A 17,798-nucleotide genomic window follows, 5' to 3' on the forward strand; every position below is an offset into this window, starting at 1 on the left:
GATGATGATCTCTTTTCTGGGAATTTTTTGGAACCTGTGGAGGAAGGTCCATCAGATGAAGTGTCATGAAGTGTAGACTTCATAGGAGATGGGTGGTTGGTTTATTAGACAGACGTGGATTGGGCCAATTATCTGCTAGGTTCTGTCCTATGAGGTCAGGATAGTGGCACTTGGCAAAGGCGGGGTCCCAACCTTGGGGAGCTTTCATTTATTCAAACAAGTAAATGAATAATGAGATAAATAAGAAACAGTAAGCACTCTGCAGAGACTTAAAATATAGAGCTGCAATAGAGAGTGGTTAAAGGCTTATTAATATATTCTTTTAAGAAACACAAGAGAAGGTGGAAGTCAAAGTTGGCAAGTAGCCCTTGTTAGATTTCATCAGATCCGATATTCGAGGAAGCCTCGTTCATCCATGAAAAGTATGGTGACAAAGGATGACTTTGAGTAAAAATCGACCGTGTACCCACTTTCTGTCACCATTTATTACTGCAGTGTTTCTAGCAGCCAAACTGGACTGTGTAGGCTCCATGAAGAGCTATGAGTGTTTCTCTTTGTAGCTCCAGTGCATAGCACAGTGCCTGCTGTATACTTCATCATCAGCAAATATATTTTGTATGGATGAACGAAACAATTTATTAGAGTTTTTCCTATAATACCATGTATAAAAGAGGTCACTTTTCATTTACTTTCTTTTAAACTGCAGAATGTTATCTGGTTATGACTTGGGTATGTGATTTTCAAATTAAAGATCTGTTTTTTTTTTAAAAAGAAAAGTATAGTTTTCTCCTGGATAACTTTGTTGATGGAAACAAAGAGCAGCCTGGAAAACCCCCCATTATTTCTCTGATAGTAAATTGTATTGCTTTTGTTGGGCCAGAATTCTTTATCACTCTCTTAATCATTTGACTTGGATAAACTTGACACTTCAGTACTTCCCTGTGTAGGCTCAGAGGTGGCTGTGGGCTATGGGAAGCTGCTTTAAAATTGGAAATTTATCATGGAGAAGTAGAAGATGTGGAGCAGTGGGATGCATGGACCTGGGTACCTAACTCTTAGATCTGTTTGGGAGGATGATACTTGGTGAATGCTAAGTGAATAGATCCACTGGGATTCCTATGGAAGTGATTCTTTCTCGAAAAAACATACTGAATTTTATGTTCCAATTTGTAACAAGCTTCCAAAGGGAATATTCCACTGATGCTCTCCAATCATACATGTGACCTAGGGATGCTGTATGTAATACGTAAAAGAAACATTTGTAGTACTTTTTAACTAAGATGCTTTCAGAATAATTAGATTTTCCTTTTGAAAAATATTCTTAACTATTGTAAATTATGTCAAGAAAACTCACTTCACATTTTATTTTCCTTGGCTACCATCTGAGGGAGTAGGGAACTTTTCTTTCTACACTTATGGTCTGGAGTTTTCCTTCATCGCTTCTGAGGACGCTTATCCTTTTCTGCACACGGCAGATGCTCTCTTTCACCATGTTTGTTGAATGCATGGTGCAAGAACGAGGTGCTGAGAACATAGGTGTTCTTCCTTGCTTTCACGGTGTGAGGAGAGAGAAAACTTTCCGTCTCTTTAGTCAGTGAGTGAGAAGAATTTTATGCTCTTCAGCTCAGGGAGGCCAGACATCCCAGTCTGTATTATTGCTGCAACATCTTCAGATTAGGGTTGAAGCCTCCAAGTAGCTCACTGGGAGCATTTCCCATTTCTGAGTAGTGTTTAAAAAAAAAAAAAAAGTTAGATCAATATATTTGGAAAACAGAAGTCATTGCAGAAGAATCACGTTCATCTTACCTGTTGATAGCACAGTGTACTCAAAGTTAGAGAACTTGAAACACGGGACAGTGAAAATTGAGCCAGTCGTTCAGGACCCACAAGTACAGATCAAGTGAGGTCTGCATTCAGGTGATTGGCATCCCCTGAAATTTAAACATTTCAAGCCTTAATCTAGGTAATAGTGACTTCATGTTTTAGATTTTAACTCCGGTTTTATTAAACTACTTACTATAGAGCTTTCTATTTATTATTTTCTTAGCAGTGTAGGGAGGAGTTAGCTAGGTTGAGGGACGATTTCACTATTGAAAATGAAAACAAAATTTTTAATAAGGTAATTAGTTCAAATAACAAGAAAATGTATGGTTCTTTTTGATGTCCTACTGGCTTCCTCTCTTTTATTTTGAAAGGGATGCATTTAAAATCTTATTTACAAGGCTTATATAGGTAATATAAAAAGCAATGCCCAAATCATTTGCATTTGTTTTTGGAAAATCAGACTGTTTGGGGAGTAACCTCATATATTAAGTGTCTTTCTCTTTTTCTTTTGGGGCATTTCTCTATCAGCCTTGTGTTAATGGTGCTCTGAGCCACAGCAGGACACAGCTAGTCGCTTAAGTGAATAGCTCACTGCCACGTAAGCAGGCTTTGACTATTTTGCTATAGAGTCGCCCCATTATTCTGTTTGATTGGCTGGATGATATATTCTGTTGAGAAATTGTATCAAAGCAACAACTGAATCACAGGGAGTATTTAGAACAAGTAAATTGACTTAAATGATGCACTTTTCTCTCTAAAAGATGTCTGAATATAGAGAGAATGTCTATGGTGACATTATTGAGGCAGAGATGATGATTAGTAGTGCAGCTTCAGTCGTGACTTTATTCCGCCGTGTACACACATTTATCATCGACAAAATCACCTTTAATCTTATTGCCCCTCACAACAAATATTCATTTTTTTATTGTCTATACATATTGGAACAGAGTGTACACAGAGCTTTTGTTTTCATATTAAATTCTGTCAGGGATTTTTCTAGGTTATAATATTCCATCTGTTTTTTTTTATGAGTCATTTATTTCTATTGTAGACTTCTTTCCATTTTCAAAAAATTTTCAATTGTAAAATATACATAACAAAGTTTACTATCTTAACCATTGTTAGGAGCACAGTTGAGTGTGTAGTACATTCACAGTTGGTGTGCATCCCATACCTCTTTGCAGCTTGCAGAACTGAAACTTTATATCCCTTAAACAACAGCTCATTCTCTCCTCCCCTGCAGACCCTGGCAGCCACCCTACATCCTGTCTCTAAATTCGATTGCTCTAGGTACCTCCTGTGGAATCATACAGTACTTTTCTTTTTGTAACTGGCTTATTTCGCTTAGCATAATGTCCTCAAGGTTCATTCATGTTGCAGCATGTGTCAGAATTTCCTTCCTTTTTAAGGCCGAATAATATTTCATTGTATATATATACCACATTTTGTTTATCCGTTTATCCATCGATGGACACTCGGGTTGCTTCCACCTTTTGGTTATTATGAATAATGCTGCTAGAATATGGGTATACAAAAATCTGTTTGAGTTCCTCGTTTCAGTTCTTTTGGGTATATACCCATAAGTGGAATTACTGGGCCATATGGTAATTCTATTTCTAATTTTTTTGTGGAGCCATTATACTGATTTCCATAGTGGCTACATCATTTTACATTCCCACTAACAGTGCACAGTGATTCTAATTTCTCCATATCCTTGCCAACACTTGTGTATTTTCTGCTATTTTGATAGTATCTATTCTAATGGGTGTGATGTGGCATCTCGTGGCTTTGATTGGCATTTCCCTAATGATTAGTGATGTTAAGCATCTTTTCATGTGCTTATTTGCTCTTGTATATCATCTTTGGAGAAATATCTGTTCATGTCCTTTACCCACTTTTTAATCGAGTTGTTTGCTTTTTTTGTTGAGTTGTAGGAGTTCTTTATATAATCTGGACATTAACTCTTTTTTCAGGTGTGATTTGCAAATATTTTCTGCCATTCCATAGGTTGCCTTTTCCATAGGCTGCTTCATGGACTTAGCTTTTTTCTTCTGTTGACATTATTTTACTTTACTTTTAGAAAGAAAAGTGAAATACTGAATCAGTTTAGTCTCCTTAAAGCCCATTTTTGGAAATATTAGACAGAGCAGAGGATATCACTTGTCCTGTTAGCAAAAGCTGTTTCTGAAGGAATGGTGTGAGGCTTCTGGAGAAGCATTTAATGATGCCTTGATTGGTGATTGTACGAAGTTGACCCCCGTGATCCTCTGGGACCGTGATTTTTAAAACAGCATGGGTCACAGAAAAGGCACAGGCCTTTTAAGAGCAGTCAGGGTAGGGGGTGTGAATTTAGGTGACTGTTTCTTCAGTCCTCAGGTTTGAGATCTCAGGGCTGCAATGAGATGAGGTGACTACCATGGACTAATTAGGGTCACATGGACCCGGATTTCCTTGGTAATATACAAAGTCCAGCCTCCCCACACATTTGAAGGGGAGAAAAGTCAACATTATATGAATATAGAACATTTTCAGAAAAATGGAAAATGCCACTATGTTTGGGGGATAAAATTACATTTGAAGAAACATATTTGGTTAGGGACTGTCTTCTTGTAATTATGCCCATTTATTTAATGGAAAATATTCCTTTGAGAATCAACTGTGTACATTCCCTCCCACAGTGTTTTAAGAAACAAAATCTTCATCAGTCCAATTTTTAATCTGCTGGAGAAGCTTTGTTTTTTAAAATTTCCATGGCAATGTTCATAAATTTAGAAAAAGACCATCCGTTGCTTCTTTGTATTTTCTAATTTTCCTACCTTTGGGAGAGTCTTCATACAGAGAGAAAATTTTAAGCCATTTCATTACTGGTGGTTCATTTTCAAAAAGCAGACTATGGCAGTGACCATTAGAGTCCTTCTCATCAAAGGATTTCAAAAGACATCACCTTTGGGAAGCATTTTTATGTTTGTTTTTTAACTTTTTATTTTGAAAAATAGCCTACATCTTCCGAAGTATATAAAATAGTTTAGTCAATTACCATGTTCCAGTCAGCCAGCCTTAATCATTATCAAGTCATGGGAAATCATGTTTTATCTATACTTCTGGTCACTTTTAATTCTCCTATCTCGAATTATTTTTGAAACAAAGCTCAGTCATCATTTTATCTATAAATGCTATCATATACATCTCTAAAAAAATAGTCCTTAAAATGTAGTATAATACCACTTCTATACCTAAAAAATTAATACTAATTCACTAATATAATCAAATGCCCATCAATGATCATTTATCTGATTTAATTTTTCTTTTTAATTTTTTCTTTTTCATAAGGGAAAACTTTCCATATAAGAATGTATACATATGTAAATATCACAGTGTTACTACTTACATCCAGATAAAGATATTTCCAACATTCCAGCATTCTTCCTTGAGCTCCCAGTATCCCCCCAATGGTACCAGTGTTCTGAACTCTGTCATCATTAGTGGTCAGAATAGTGGTTTTGAGCTTCATATAAATGGAATCATTCAGTATATACTCTTTTGTGTCTGGCTTCCTTCACTCAACATTACATCTATGAGATTAATTCATGTTTTTGCATTTAGCAGTAGTTCTTTTTCATAGCTATGAACTATTCCACTGAATGAATATGCTGCAATTATTTGATCTGTTCTCCTGTTGATGGACATTTGAATTGTTTCCAGTTTGAGGCTACTAAGGATAAGACTATTAAAAACCATGCATGTCTTTTAGGGGCATAATAATTCAATTCTGTTGTACATATGTACTTAGGAGTGAAGTTACTAAATCGTCGATAAGCATGTGCTCAGTAGATCAGGCATGTGGGTGAGTTTTAGTAGAGCAGGTGCATAGCTTTAATAGATACTGCTAAGCAGCGTTTGAGACTCCAGTTACTCCACATCCTCGTTACCACTTGGTACTATCAATCCTTTTAACTATGGCCAGTCTGATAAGCATATAGTGGTATCTCATTTTGGTTTTAGTTTGTATTTCCCTGATAATGAGTGCTTTTCAGCACTTCTTAATATGCTTATTAACTTTTGGATATCCTCTCTTGTGAAGTGCCTATTAAGACTGCCCTTTTTTTTTTTTTTTTTTTTACTGGGTTGCCAGTCATTTTGTACTGATTTATGGGTGTTCTTTATGTATGTATTCTCAAGATGAGCTCTTTGTCTGATATGTGTATTTGCCTTTTTCAGTCTCTTATGAGCAACCAGAAATGCTTAATTTTAATTGTTTTGATATTGGGTAATGTAGGTCTCCAGCTTTGTTGATCTTCTTTAAATTTGATTTGGCCATTCTAAGTATTTTGCTTTTCCATGTAGATTTTAGAATCAACCTGTCGAAACACACACACACACACCGCCACACCGGGATTTTGCTTGAGACAGCTTTGTTGGTCTTCTTTAAATTTGACTTGGCCTTTGTAAGTATTTTGCTTTTCCATGTAGATTTTAGAATCAACCTTTCGAAACACACACACACAGACACACACACACACACACACACACACACACACCGGGATTTTGCTTGAGATTGCATTGGAGCTACAGTTCAGTTTAAGAGAAGATAATATCTCAGCAGTAATGAGTCTTCCAATCCATAAGAATTGTATATCTCGTTATTTAGGCTACTGGTTCACAACCAGGGTTGATTTTGCCCCAGTAGGACGTTTGGCAGTGTCTGGAGACATTTTGGTTGTCACACCTTGGGGGGTGGGGGGACGGAGGCAGTGGCTTGTGCTCCTGTCATCATGTAGGTAGAGGACAGAGATGCTACTCAACATCCTACAGTGCACAGTGTAGCCCGCCCCCGCACCCAACAAAATTATCTGGCCCCAAATGTTAAGAATGCCACTGTTGCAAAATGCTGATTTAGGGTTTTCATTTTCCTTAGTAATGTCTTGAGTTTTCAGTGAAGTAGTGTTGCACATTTTCGTTAGAGTTATCCTTAGCTATTAATATTTTCATGCTATTGTGAATGATAATTTTTTAAGTTTCATTTTCTAATTGTTGCTAGTGTATGTGTATATATGTGTTTGTTTATGTATATATGTGTGGATACATGCAGTATATTTGTTGCTTTATGTCTCTTATATCCCAGTTGTTTTATATATATTTTACAAGCTCCCTTTCTGTCTCTTTTTTCACCCTTACTTTTTTTTATTGTTGTTGAAGAAACTAGCATCTTTGTCCTGTACAATCTCCCACAGCTTGGATTTTGCTGATGGTATCGGTTTAATATTGTCCCCTGTCTTTATGATTGATCACTGTCTGTATCCATTAATTGATTAGGAGCAGCTACAAAACGAGAGACTCTGATTCTATCATTTGCTTTTCATTTATTAGCCCAGGACATTTTTGTAAAGAGGCCCACCCCACATCTGATTGGTTACTCTGAGTTTATAGAGAAAAGGTGTGGTAAATGCTATTCTTTCCCCTTTTTAACAGTTTTCAAAATAATGAATTGGTTCTCTAGGATCCTCCATAGGCAACCAGTGAGTTGTTGAGTTGTTTTTTAACTAAAAATTATCATTATGAATTTATGGTTTTAAATTACTTGATATTTCAAACCATGGCTATTTTTACCTCATTGGTGATCAAATTGTTAACATCTTTGGCTTGAACCTCTTCAAGAGCCTAATGTAGTTTTTAAACTTCCTTGCTTTCTGTTATAACACAATATTCAAGGCTGTTGAACATTTCTTGCCCCTGAGCTTGAGTCAGCCATCTCTTTGTGGATCTTTTACTTAATGTATTTAGAGAGGGTGCCGGACCATGCTGAATACTACTGGGCGGTCATTGTTTCTAGGCTTTGAATTAACTTTATCCCTTTTCCTGTGCACAAAATCCTTGGTTTCAAAAAACACCAACGTACATATGTATTGTTTTATCATAAACTACATACCCAACAGCTGTAGAATAATGGTACCAACTTGACTGGTAAAAATATGATTACTGAAAACAAAAGCTTTTTTTGCAATCTTTTGGGGTCTGTTTTTAAGGGTATTTCATAATAGGGATGTGCTGTCAGATTACTGTATTTTAAAGTCGTTTGGAATACTTCTACTCTGTGTGGTTATTTTACCAATTGGGTTTGCATTTAGGTACATTTAATTCACTTTACATTTGAATTTTTAGGGATTGCATTATTAAAATTTGATACTATGACATATACAATATTTACATGGTTCCAAAGTCAAATCTACAAAACAAGAGGTATATACAAAGAAGGTTCGTTTCTATCCTTGTTTCTTCTTCCCTATCCCTCCCTCACTTTGTAAGTATCCGTTAAAAAACATGTTTATGGGTTAACTTACCATTATTTTTTTTTTCAATATTGCACGTATGTATATGGATTTAGATCCTCCCTTCTTTTAAATAAGTGAGGTTTTCACGAGGTGGTCTATTTCACTTGCCCCCCACCTCCTTTATGTAACTTCTGGTATTTAGAAAGGTTTGTCTTTTGGTTTTAATGCTTTACCTTTATACTCAACCTTTACCTGATACCTCGCTCCCTGCCTCCACCCTTGTGCTGGTCATTGGTTCCCAGTGTGAGCCTCTTCCTTCTCCGCCCCCCCGCATCGGTGTTGAAGTAATGATCCCCCCAGCATCAGTGTTGAAGTAATGATCCTTGTACTCTTTGGAAACCTTCCCAAATCTCCAAATTGAATACGTTTTATGTAGAAACACATGTGTGGGCCACAATTGATTTAGAGGAGATAAGTTAATGTAGGATCACCTGGGTCATGTTGAGTTAAAAAAATAAAATAAAAATCAGGTGAAGGAAACAAGTGAACCTTGTTAGATGAAGCTCTTACAGCACCAGGTAACGTTGCAGCACGAGGATTCCTGCTTCTCCGTCAGTTCATTATCGAGTGGCTAATGCACCCAGGTGCCCTGGGGTTTATGGAGACAGTACCTCAAAGAGGGAAAAATGTTTCTCTGGGGCTGATCTGTCACTTAAATGAGAAGATGGTATGTGAAGTACTAAGGGCTAGGCTAGGGCACCATGAATCATTAATAGCCTGGGCTCTCAGAAACCTAATTTTAGTCCAGAACAAGAAGCAAATGTAGCAGCACTGGGCCCTCGATTCAGCGTCTTTTCATTTCTCAAATGGCTAATGGCTAAGCGGGCGAAGTTGGGGAAGCTGGGCTGCTCAGCTCTTGATTGAAACGTTCCTGAAAGGCAGAGCTCTTTCATTCCTTCACTGATTCATGTTTGTTGGATACCTGCTGTGTGTAAGGCATAATGGTGAGGGAGAAGAGGCAGAAGAGAGCATTCTAGAGGGGACCCTCATACACAAACCAGGTTATAACGTAGCGGGTGGAAGCCTGTAATGGCGCGTCCGGGGAGAGCCCCGGAGTGGAGAGCTGACGTCTGATCAGGTGCAGAGTTGGGAGGATGGAGCCTGGGCCGCGTGCTTGGGGAGGTGCTGCTGGAGCTGGTTCATGGGTGTGAGCGCTGGTGCGGGATTCTTCACCCGTCACGACACCTTCCTAATTCTTGGAGGTTTAATACCCTATGCAGTGGGGGTAAACAAGCTCTTCTTCACTGTAGAATCTGAGTAGGTACCAAGCAGATGGAAAAAAATTGTAGCAGAGGGTTAACATTCCAAATCATTTGAGTTCCTGATCCCCGCCCCTGCCCCCAACATAACCCCCACCATCCAAGAGGAAAACGGATGTGCATCCCACTTGACCCTGCAGTGCTACCTCTAGCAGTTTATCCCAAGAATACATTTGGACTCCCTGCAGATTACATGTACAAAGATGTTCCTCTGAGCGTGTGGTATATGTGTGTACGTACGTATGCATATATCCATCTAAATGTGCACACTCTTCTTCCCATACACACCTCCACCAAATACACACATGGTCACCTTGGACTTAAACTAGATCTCCAGTAGGGGATTGACTAAATACATTGTTCTTGGCTTTTTTTTTTTTTTTTATTAATGACCATATATTATTTACATAATAACAAAAGCAGTACAATTATTTTTAAGAAGGCAGTTACAACTTGCTTTCTCCTTTAGTGCCATCCACAGAGATTTGGAATTTTGTACTGGTTGTGAATTTGAAGCAGAATGTTTATATTTTCATATTCTTTGAATTAGTATTAGTTTGACTTGGCTTCATATTTTTGGTTTACATATAAAATTGGATAATGACTGTGTATTACAGCAGGGTGATGACTGACTCTAGGGAGGTATCCTTAAAGTTCTTTGGATGGGATAAGTGAGTTTGCCAGGTCTGGCTTAGTGGTAAAACCCTTTGATCTACTCTGAAAATAATACTTAATTTATGTGTGGAAAGTTTTGAACACGTTTTGCATTTTAAAAATGAATATTAATATCATGATGTCACTTGTATGTGGAATCTAAAAAACGATACAAATGAACTTATTTGCAAAAGAGAAATACTCACAGACATAGAAAACAAATTTATGGCTACCAAATGGGGAAGGGGGGGAGGGATAAATGAGGAATTTGTGATTAACAGATACATACTACTACATATGAAATAGATAACAAGGACTTGTATAGCACAGGGAACTATATTCAATATCTTGTAATAACCTATACTGGAAAAGAATCTGAAAAAGAATATACGTAGAAGTGAATCACTTTGCTGTACACCTGAAACATTGTAAATCAACTATACTTCAATTTTTAAAATTTATAAAAATTAAAAAAAAATGAATATTGGACTTCCCTGGCGGTCCAGTGGTTAAGACTCTGTGCTTCCACTGCCCGGGCTGTGGGTTCAATCCCTGGTTGGGGAACTAAGATCCCACATGTGGCACAGCCAAAAATAATAAATAAAATTTAAAAAAAATGAATATTAATCATCTTCCTTTAGCCACGTGTTTTCAGATGTTGGATTGGTTTACTAAAGCAATGTCAATTATAATGTGACTTTCTTGTTCTCCTTGCTTTGAAGAATCAGGTGCGGGGAAGATTCTATCCTGGTGGACAGACCTGTGAACTTCTTGCCTCTTTTACTTTTTTCTTAGGGTAATTTAATTGGCTTGAAGACCTTAACGACTTCTGTCCAATTTTGGGGAATATATAGTGATCCTGATATATCAAATGTTTTTAAAATAAAATTTCACAATAAAAATAATTTTATTTTGTTTTCTTAACAGAAATCGTAGCCCATTAATGAGTTTTGGAGCCAGCTTTGTCAGTTTCTTGGTAAGTTGATGTGGGAAGAGGTTTTGGTGGGAGGGAAACAAATATGTAATGTATGTCTTTTAGGGGTTACCTGCTGTACAGATACACTATTGTAGAAGATCTTTTACAGTTTAAGACTGGAATAAAATTTTTGCCTATTAACCAACACTTATGAGATACCCTTCCCTAATTTTAAAGATTAAATGCTTATATCTTCTAGAGCATTATATTTTTTCCAACCAAAATCCTTTTTAAAATAAAAATATAATTGAAAGACCGTTCCAAAAATTAAAACTGCATTAGAGTTGAAAAGAAAAAAAAAGTCAGACTTTGGATAATAAAGGTTTGCTTTAAAATTATTGAATAAATGTGGACTGGAAGACAAGTTAAATTAGCAGATTTAAAGTTTATCGGTTACTCTTGCATTTTTGAATATTAATATTTAGGAATTGAGAGAATGGGTTGCAGTTAGGTTTTAAAATAAATTGGGCAATGTAGAAAATTGGATGCTTTTAATTAGGTCCTTCCAAGAACCTGGTGTCCTGTCTCTGCCCTTGTAGCCCGTTCATCTCAGAAACCTCAGTTCTTCTGGGAGAAAGTAGCAGGTTTTCAGCAGAGAAGGGATCATTTTTTTTTTTTTTAACATCTTTATTGGAGTATAATTGCTTTACAGTGGTGTGTTAGTTTCTGCTTTATAACAAAGTGAATCAGCTGTACGTATACATATATCCCCTCCCTCTTGCATCTCCCTCCCACCCTCCCTATCCCACCCCTCTAGGTGGTCACAAAGCAAGGGATCATTTCTACCAGTCAAATGTGACCTGAAAAAATCTACCAGGATCAGGTGCTTGGAAACAAGCTGTCAGTGGAATTTTTCACTGGGGCAATAAAAAATGGGTTCCTTACAAGTGAGCCCATTGGAATTGCTGTCCCTGAAAAGATTGATAATTTTCAAAGTAGTACCTACTAGCTGATGTTTCATTAGCGTTTTGTGCTGTCCTTGATGAACCCAGGGATCCATGCGCGGGTAGAAAGTGCTTTCAGTGAGGCTGTGTTCTAAAAACTGAATTAAGTGGACCAGTCAGAAATTGTATAATTTTTTTTGTTACTGTGTTTAATAACAAGAAAATGTAGAACAGTAATTGCAAGGACATTTGTTACCATACGTTTTTTCATGCTGGTGTAATAGAGGTATGTTCTTATTTCATATTGAGATTATAGGTTTTTTTTTTTTAATGAATAGGGTATGCTGTAACATTCTGATTCTTTTACTGGCAATAAATCATTTAGATGGTTTTTCCCCCTAGTTTGGAGTTGTGTTGTAATAAGTTGGCCTAAATTTTCAGACACTTACTGATTCATTCTTTCCTTATTTCTTTCTTGGAAGAATGCCATGATGACATTTGAGGAAGAAAAAATGCAGTTGGCATGTGATGACTTAAAAACCACAGAAAAGCTGTGTGAAAGTGAAGAGATTGGAGTAATTGAAACAATCAAGAATAAAATTAAGAAGAATGTAAGTACTATGTATTTAAGTTATGAACTATGTGCTGTTTACTTAGAACATTGTTTATTTACTTGGTTTTTGGTGTTTAGAACATGGCTAAAGCACTAAATGTTTCTTACAGCTTTTGATTATGTAAAGCATGTTTCTTAAAGCAATAGAACCCCCTTTAATCATTAGAGCTTTTCAGTGCATGTTCTTTTGGTATCTTAAAATTATCTTCTTCCACAGTGGACCATGCTGCAAGGGCTTTTGTAGGCTTTCATATATGTATTTCAGATATGTTGCATTGGGATAATTCAGGAATTTAGCTGTTACCTCCTTTTAAAGCCCAGGGCTCCCCAGCCTTTGGTTATAAATAAAGTCACAATGATATCATAATCCACTTTTCCTGATTTTTCTTTCACCTTTCAGTGCAAAAGTTCTAGACTTTGAGAGGCATCCTCCTATCTCTGATGTTTCTGGAGCACCCAGGGGAGTCACATGTGTCACTTGTTTAGTTGACAAATCAGTCTGTCGGTTACAGTCAGCAAAAGCCACCTGTCATTTCTGCTCCTTTATGTCACTCCAGGTGGCTTCACCTCTGCTCTTGCTTATGGTGTCCGCCATAAGGAAGCCACTGATGGGCCCAGAGTACTGTCTCCTGACACTCCAGAAGGAGAGAACACCACAGTTCTCCTTGATTTCTCGTTTCTCCAAACTGTACATCAGTCAGTGACCAAGTCCTGTTGACTCTTTGTTAAATACGTCCTGAATTCATCACTTTCCCTGCCAATGCCCTGGGCCAGCCACTATCTCCACTTGCCTAAGACAAACCCTCACTGGCGTTTCTGCCTCCAGTCTCACTGTTCTGTAATTCTTCTCCAAAATACAGTCACTAAGATGTATTATACATCGCTGATGTATAATATAAATATAAATTTAATATTATATATTATAAATATAAATATAATATAAATATAAATCAGCAAATTATACATCGCTGATTTCATTTTCAGTGTCCCCGCCCCCTACCACTGCCATTGCACTAAAATCCAAACTCCTTAATGTGGCTGACTTGTCATTGACTTCTCCTCTGCCTGGAACATTCGTCTGCCTCTTGACCTGGTTCATATCCATTCTTTAGTTCTTCCTAGATGTCATTTTCTCCAGAGACTCTTGTCTGAGCCCCCAAGCCTGTTAGTGTGTCTCCTACAGGTTCCCATAGTTCCTTGTACTTCATCCTTCAGAGCATTTACTGCGTGGTCGTCAGCGTTCCCTCATTAGACTGTAAGCTAATTTACATGTCTGTGCTCAGTATCTAGTACCAGGCCCAGCACATACGTTAATAATCAACATTTGTAATGGGTCCTTGCTTAAAAAGCATTTTCACCTACAGTATCTCATTAGCCCTTCCAACAGCCTTGCAGAGTAGATGTTATTACAAGCAGAGAAAACAGAAGCATCAATAGATTGACATTTGCTTAAGCAAACAGGGTAATGGGTGCTGGAACTAGATCAGGAACAAGAGTGACCATGGTGAATTCTGCTAATCTAGAAAAAAGAGAAGCCAACCATTTTGTCATGTATATTATGTATACTTTTGTCATATTTGGAAAAATCGTATCATTTCTTATATCACTGTGAAAGCATATGAAAACTAACCTATTTTGTTCAAGTTTAAGAATGCACTGTTCTATTTCAGAGCGGATTTTCTTCATTTAGCATTCTTTACGATGAAAACCAAAATCTTATTAAAAAGTAGGGTTTTTTGGTTTTACTTTTTCATATTTTATAGAGGTAGTCACCTTTAGAGATTATGACTTAAATTTCAAGTTCAATTTGTGATTCATTCAAAGATAATTTTTAATTCCAGGGTGTTTTCTCCTTAACTAACATGTAATCAGTTTCCAACCCTCACATCTCGGTTGCGTGCACCAAAGGAATGAACCCTAATACTATCGGTCCTTCCTGAAGGCAGATGGCTGCAAAGTGGCATTTCAGGTTGTTTACCTGGGGCAATGTTTTGTACCTTCAGTGATTTTTTATTTTGGATAAGTAAGAACTTATGTTGTTTTCAGAAAGGTAAAACTCTGAAGTTGTGTGTGGGCTTTCATGTTTCCCATGAACTCAGTTTCTGTCATTTAGAGTATTTGTCTTTGAGTTACAAGCCTCTTCATCAATGTATTGTTAACAAAATAAAGCTGGACTTAATGGCGGTGGATAGAACTACCAGGCTCAGAGTGTAAATTTGGTCTTGGATTTCAGCAACTGCTGTTTCACACTCCCTGCATGAAATTATTTTGCACAATAAAGTAATAGTTGTTTGGAAGGAATATTGTTCTTGGGTGTGATTTATCGGTGTGTACTTTCTTCCCACCAAACAGGTTGATGTCCGAAAATCCACCCCTTCTATGGTTGATCGGCTTCAGAGGCAGATAATCATAGCTGACTGTCAAGTTTACTTGGCTGTGCTCTCATTTGTAAAGCAAGAATTGTCAGGTATGCTGAAGCATTGTTTTTAATGGCTTTTGCTATTCAGTGGGCACAATTGGTAATACCTTTTATTAATTAATTAATTTATTTATTTATTAAGAACGCCTCGTATTTCAGTCTTTGAAAACATGTGGCATCTCTTTGGGGCATGATCCTGATTTATTACTTGAGAAATTGAAACCGCATGTGCTTAATGTGGGTTTAGTAGAGACGTTTTAATTCCAAAATCTGTTTCGTCCTCTTGTATCCAGATAGTCTGTCATACTTAGAGATATTACCAGTGCCTTAGACAGATTGATAGATTGATGGGTTTTTTTTTTCTTCTTTGTGGGAATCAAGTTGTGATAATAACCCTTTAAAGTGAAATATAACCAGTTTAAGTTACTCAGAAAATTGTTATTGAAGGCCTGAGTGCGTACTAAAGACTTCCTAACATACTTGAATGACCTACATTTTAACAACCCTTAATGAGGAATATAAACTGATTTCTTACTTAGTTTGCCCAAGACAAATGTTTTCCAGGATTTTGTAGCTTTAATATCTTGAGTGGCATAGACTGGAATTGAGGTTCTCAGAGCTTGCTGTAAGATTAACTTTGACACTAATTCTTCCTTTAATGTGGTTTTATGTCTCTGATGCTGATGGCAGAAACCTGCCTCTTTGGTAGATAGGATTTACTTGAAAGAGTGAAAATTCAAAAAAGAAATTGACTAAAATTCACAATGAGAAAAGCATTTTCATCCAAACCTGAGATGAAAAAGGGTATGTTGCCGCTAAGTGATAACATACACTCTTCTTTCTGGATTACCGGCAGCCAATTTTCCTGTCCCTTTTCTTTCTTTCTTGTCTCTCTCTGTCTCCATCTCATACTTGAGGCTGCTTTGTTTCTTCTCTTTGGCTCAAGTCAGAAGTAGAATTAACTTTTATTGTGACCTCCAAAATGTGGGCTTCCTAGTAATTATCTTCTTTTAAAATGTGTTTTATGGTTGTACTATGGCCTTTTCCTTTTGATCCAATTTTTTTTTTCTCTTTAAGTCTCATCTCAGGACTCTCCCAATAACTATCTTACTTATATGGTTGAGGGCTCAAAGCTCATGTGAATTTTCTATAACACAGTGATGTAAAATCCCCCATTTGGAGTGGCACGCTCACGTATATGTAAAAGAGCAACGGGAGGAGCTGGACCTCTTTGGTCAAGACGGGAGCTCTGGTGTTTTCTGTGATCTTGGACTACTTTCTCCTGAGGCTCAAGGACTTTTCTAAGGACCTCATTTTAGCCATTAAGAAAATATCTGTTGAGAGAAAAGGATAAATCAAATGCAGTAAAATGTTTGGGGAATCAGGGTAAAGGATGTCGGGGAAACTTTATATTAATCTGTCCTTCACATGTTCATTCATGGGTCCATTCAACAAATAATGATAGAGCACATACAATGCTAAGCACTGTGTTCCATGAGCAAACCCAGGCCATGGTCCCTGCCCTCATGAAATTCAGAATCATCAGTTAGTACTATTTATTTTTAAAATTACTCTGATTGTAAAATTACTAAATAATTGCTTTAGAAAATTTGGAAAATATAAAATAGTGAAAAAGCAAGTCATTTCTAATCTCACTACTTGGAGAAAATCACTCTTTATTGCAAATGTTCTGTTTTTATCTTTATCTTTCTTTAAAAAAATTGAATCTGTGGTGTTTTGTATCCTACTTTTCCCTTTTAGATTATAATTCACATATTTTTCCTATAGCTCAGAGTTTCAAAATATAATTTTAAAAGCATTAGTTTATCATGTGAAGGTGCCATAATTTATTTAACCAGTTTCTCTTGGACATTCCCGTGTTCTTTGCTTTGTTTGTTGTTGTTGTAGTGAAGCTGAACTTAATTTTATATTTTACCCATAAACTGTGTTTCCTTCACAAATTACCTTCGTGACCTTTTCCAATTCTCCTAAAAAGTTGATATTAATCAGCTATTTAATCCTGTTTATCATGGATTTTTTTGTGTTTTGTTTTCTTTATTAATTTTTATTGGAGTATAGTTGCTTTACATATCATAGATTTTTAACAGCACTCTTGGTTCTTCCTGATGCCGTATAATTTATTGAATGTAATATGGATAGTGAAAGGAAATTGACAGACATGAGAACCTCAGGTTCTAATAAACACATGTAGTGGTCATTTGCTTTATGAATAGCTCAGTATTTGTCTCAAACAAACAGAAATAACTAAAAATGTGCTTCATTTGCCTTTCAGAAACCCTCTAGGTTATAAAACTATGAAAAATTTACTCTTTGTTGGGATCCGTTTCTTAAACTTTGTTGATGGATAATTGTTTTGGAACAACCCCTCCTTGGAGATGTTTGTTGTAGGTGGTCCTCCCCCACCCCTTGATCAGGTGGCCCAGAAGTGGGTGTGGGTACACACTCACCTGAGCTCCAGGTAGGAGTGAGTCTGTGTGAATTTGTTAGTGCTTCTGACTTTCGAAAGAGCTCCTGTACTTTGTCTCATTTGAATTTCCTTATAGTGAATTACCCCATCCTCTCTCTCTATTTTCCTATACTATTTTTTTAAAGATTTATTTATTATTTATTTTATTTATTTATTTTTGGCTGCGTTGGGTCTTAGTTGCGGCACACGGGATCTTTTTGGTTGAGGCATGCGGGATCTTTCACTGTGGCGCTTGGGCTCTTTGTTGCGATGCGTGGGCTTCTCTCTAGTTGCGGCATGCGGGTTTTTTGTTCCTCTTCTCTTCTCTAGTTGTGGTGCACAGGCTCCAGGGTGGGTGGGCTCAGTAGATGTG

General features: G+C 37.0%; 1 protein-coding gene across 3 annotated transcripts in view; it reads left to right on the top strand.

Moving 5' to 3' along the window:
• TTC39C (tetratricopeptide repeat domain 39C) overlaps positions 1-17,798 on the top strand; it is a 104,345-nt gene that overhangs the window by 37,613 nt on the left and 48,934 nt on the right. For all 3 annotated transcript variants that reach the window (XM_068562867.1, XM_068562870.1, XM_068562868.1), the window contains exons 2-4: positions 10,994-11,042; positions 12,409-12,537; positions 14,892-15,006. In XM_068562867.1, the coding sequence (XP_068418968.1) occupies positions 10,994-11,042; positions 12,409-12,537; positions 14,892-15,006 (293 nt within the window). The remainder of the gene's footprint in view (positions 1-10,993; positions 11,043-12,408; positions 12,538-14,891; positions 15,007-17,798) is intronic.

This window comes from Eschrichtius robustus, chromosome 14 (genome assembly GCF_028021215.1).
Source record: "Eschrichtius robustus isolate mEscRob2 chromosome 14, mEscRob2.pri, whole genome shotgun sequence".
In the NCBI taxonomy this organism is placed as follows: domain Eukaryota; kingdom Metazoa; phylum Chordata; class Mammalia; order Artiodactyla; family Eschrichtiidae; genus Eschrichtius; species Eschrichtius robustus.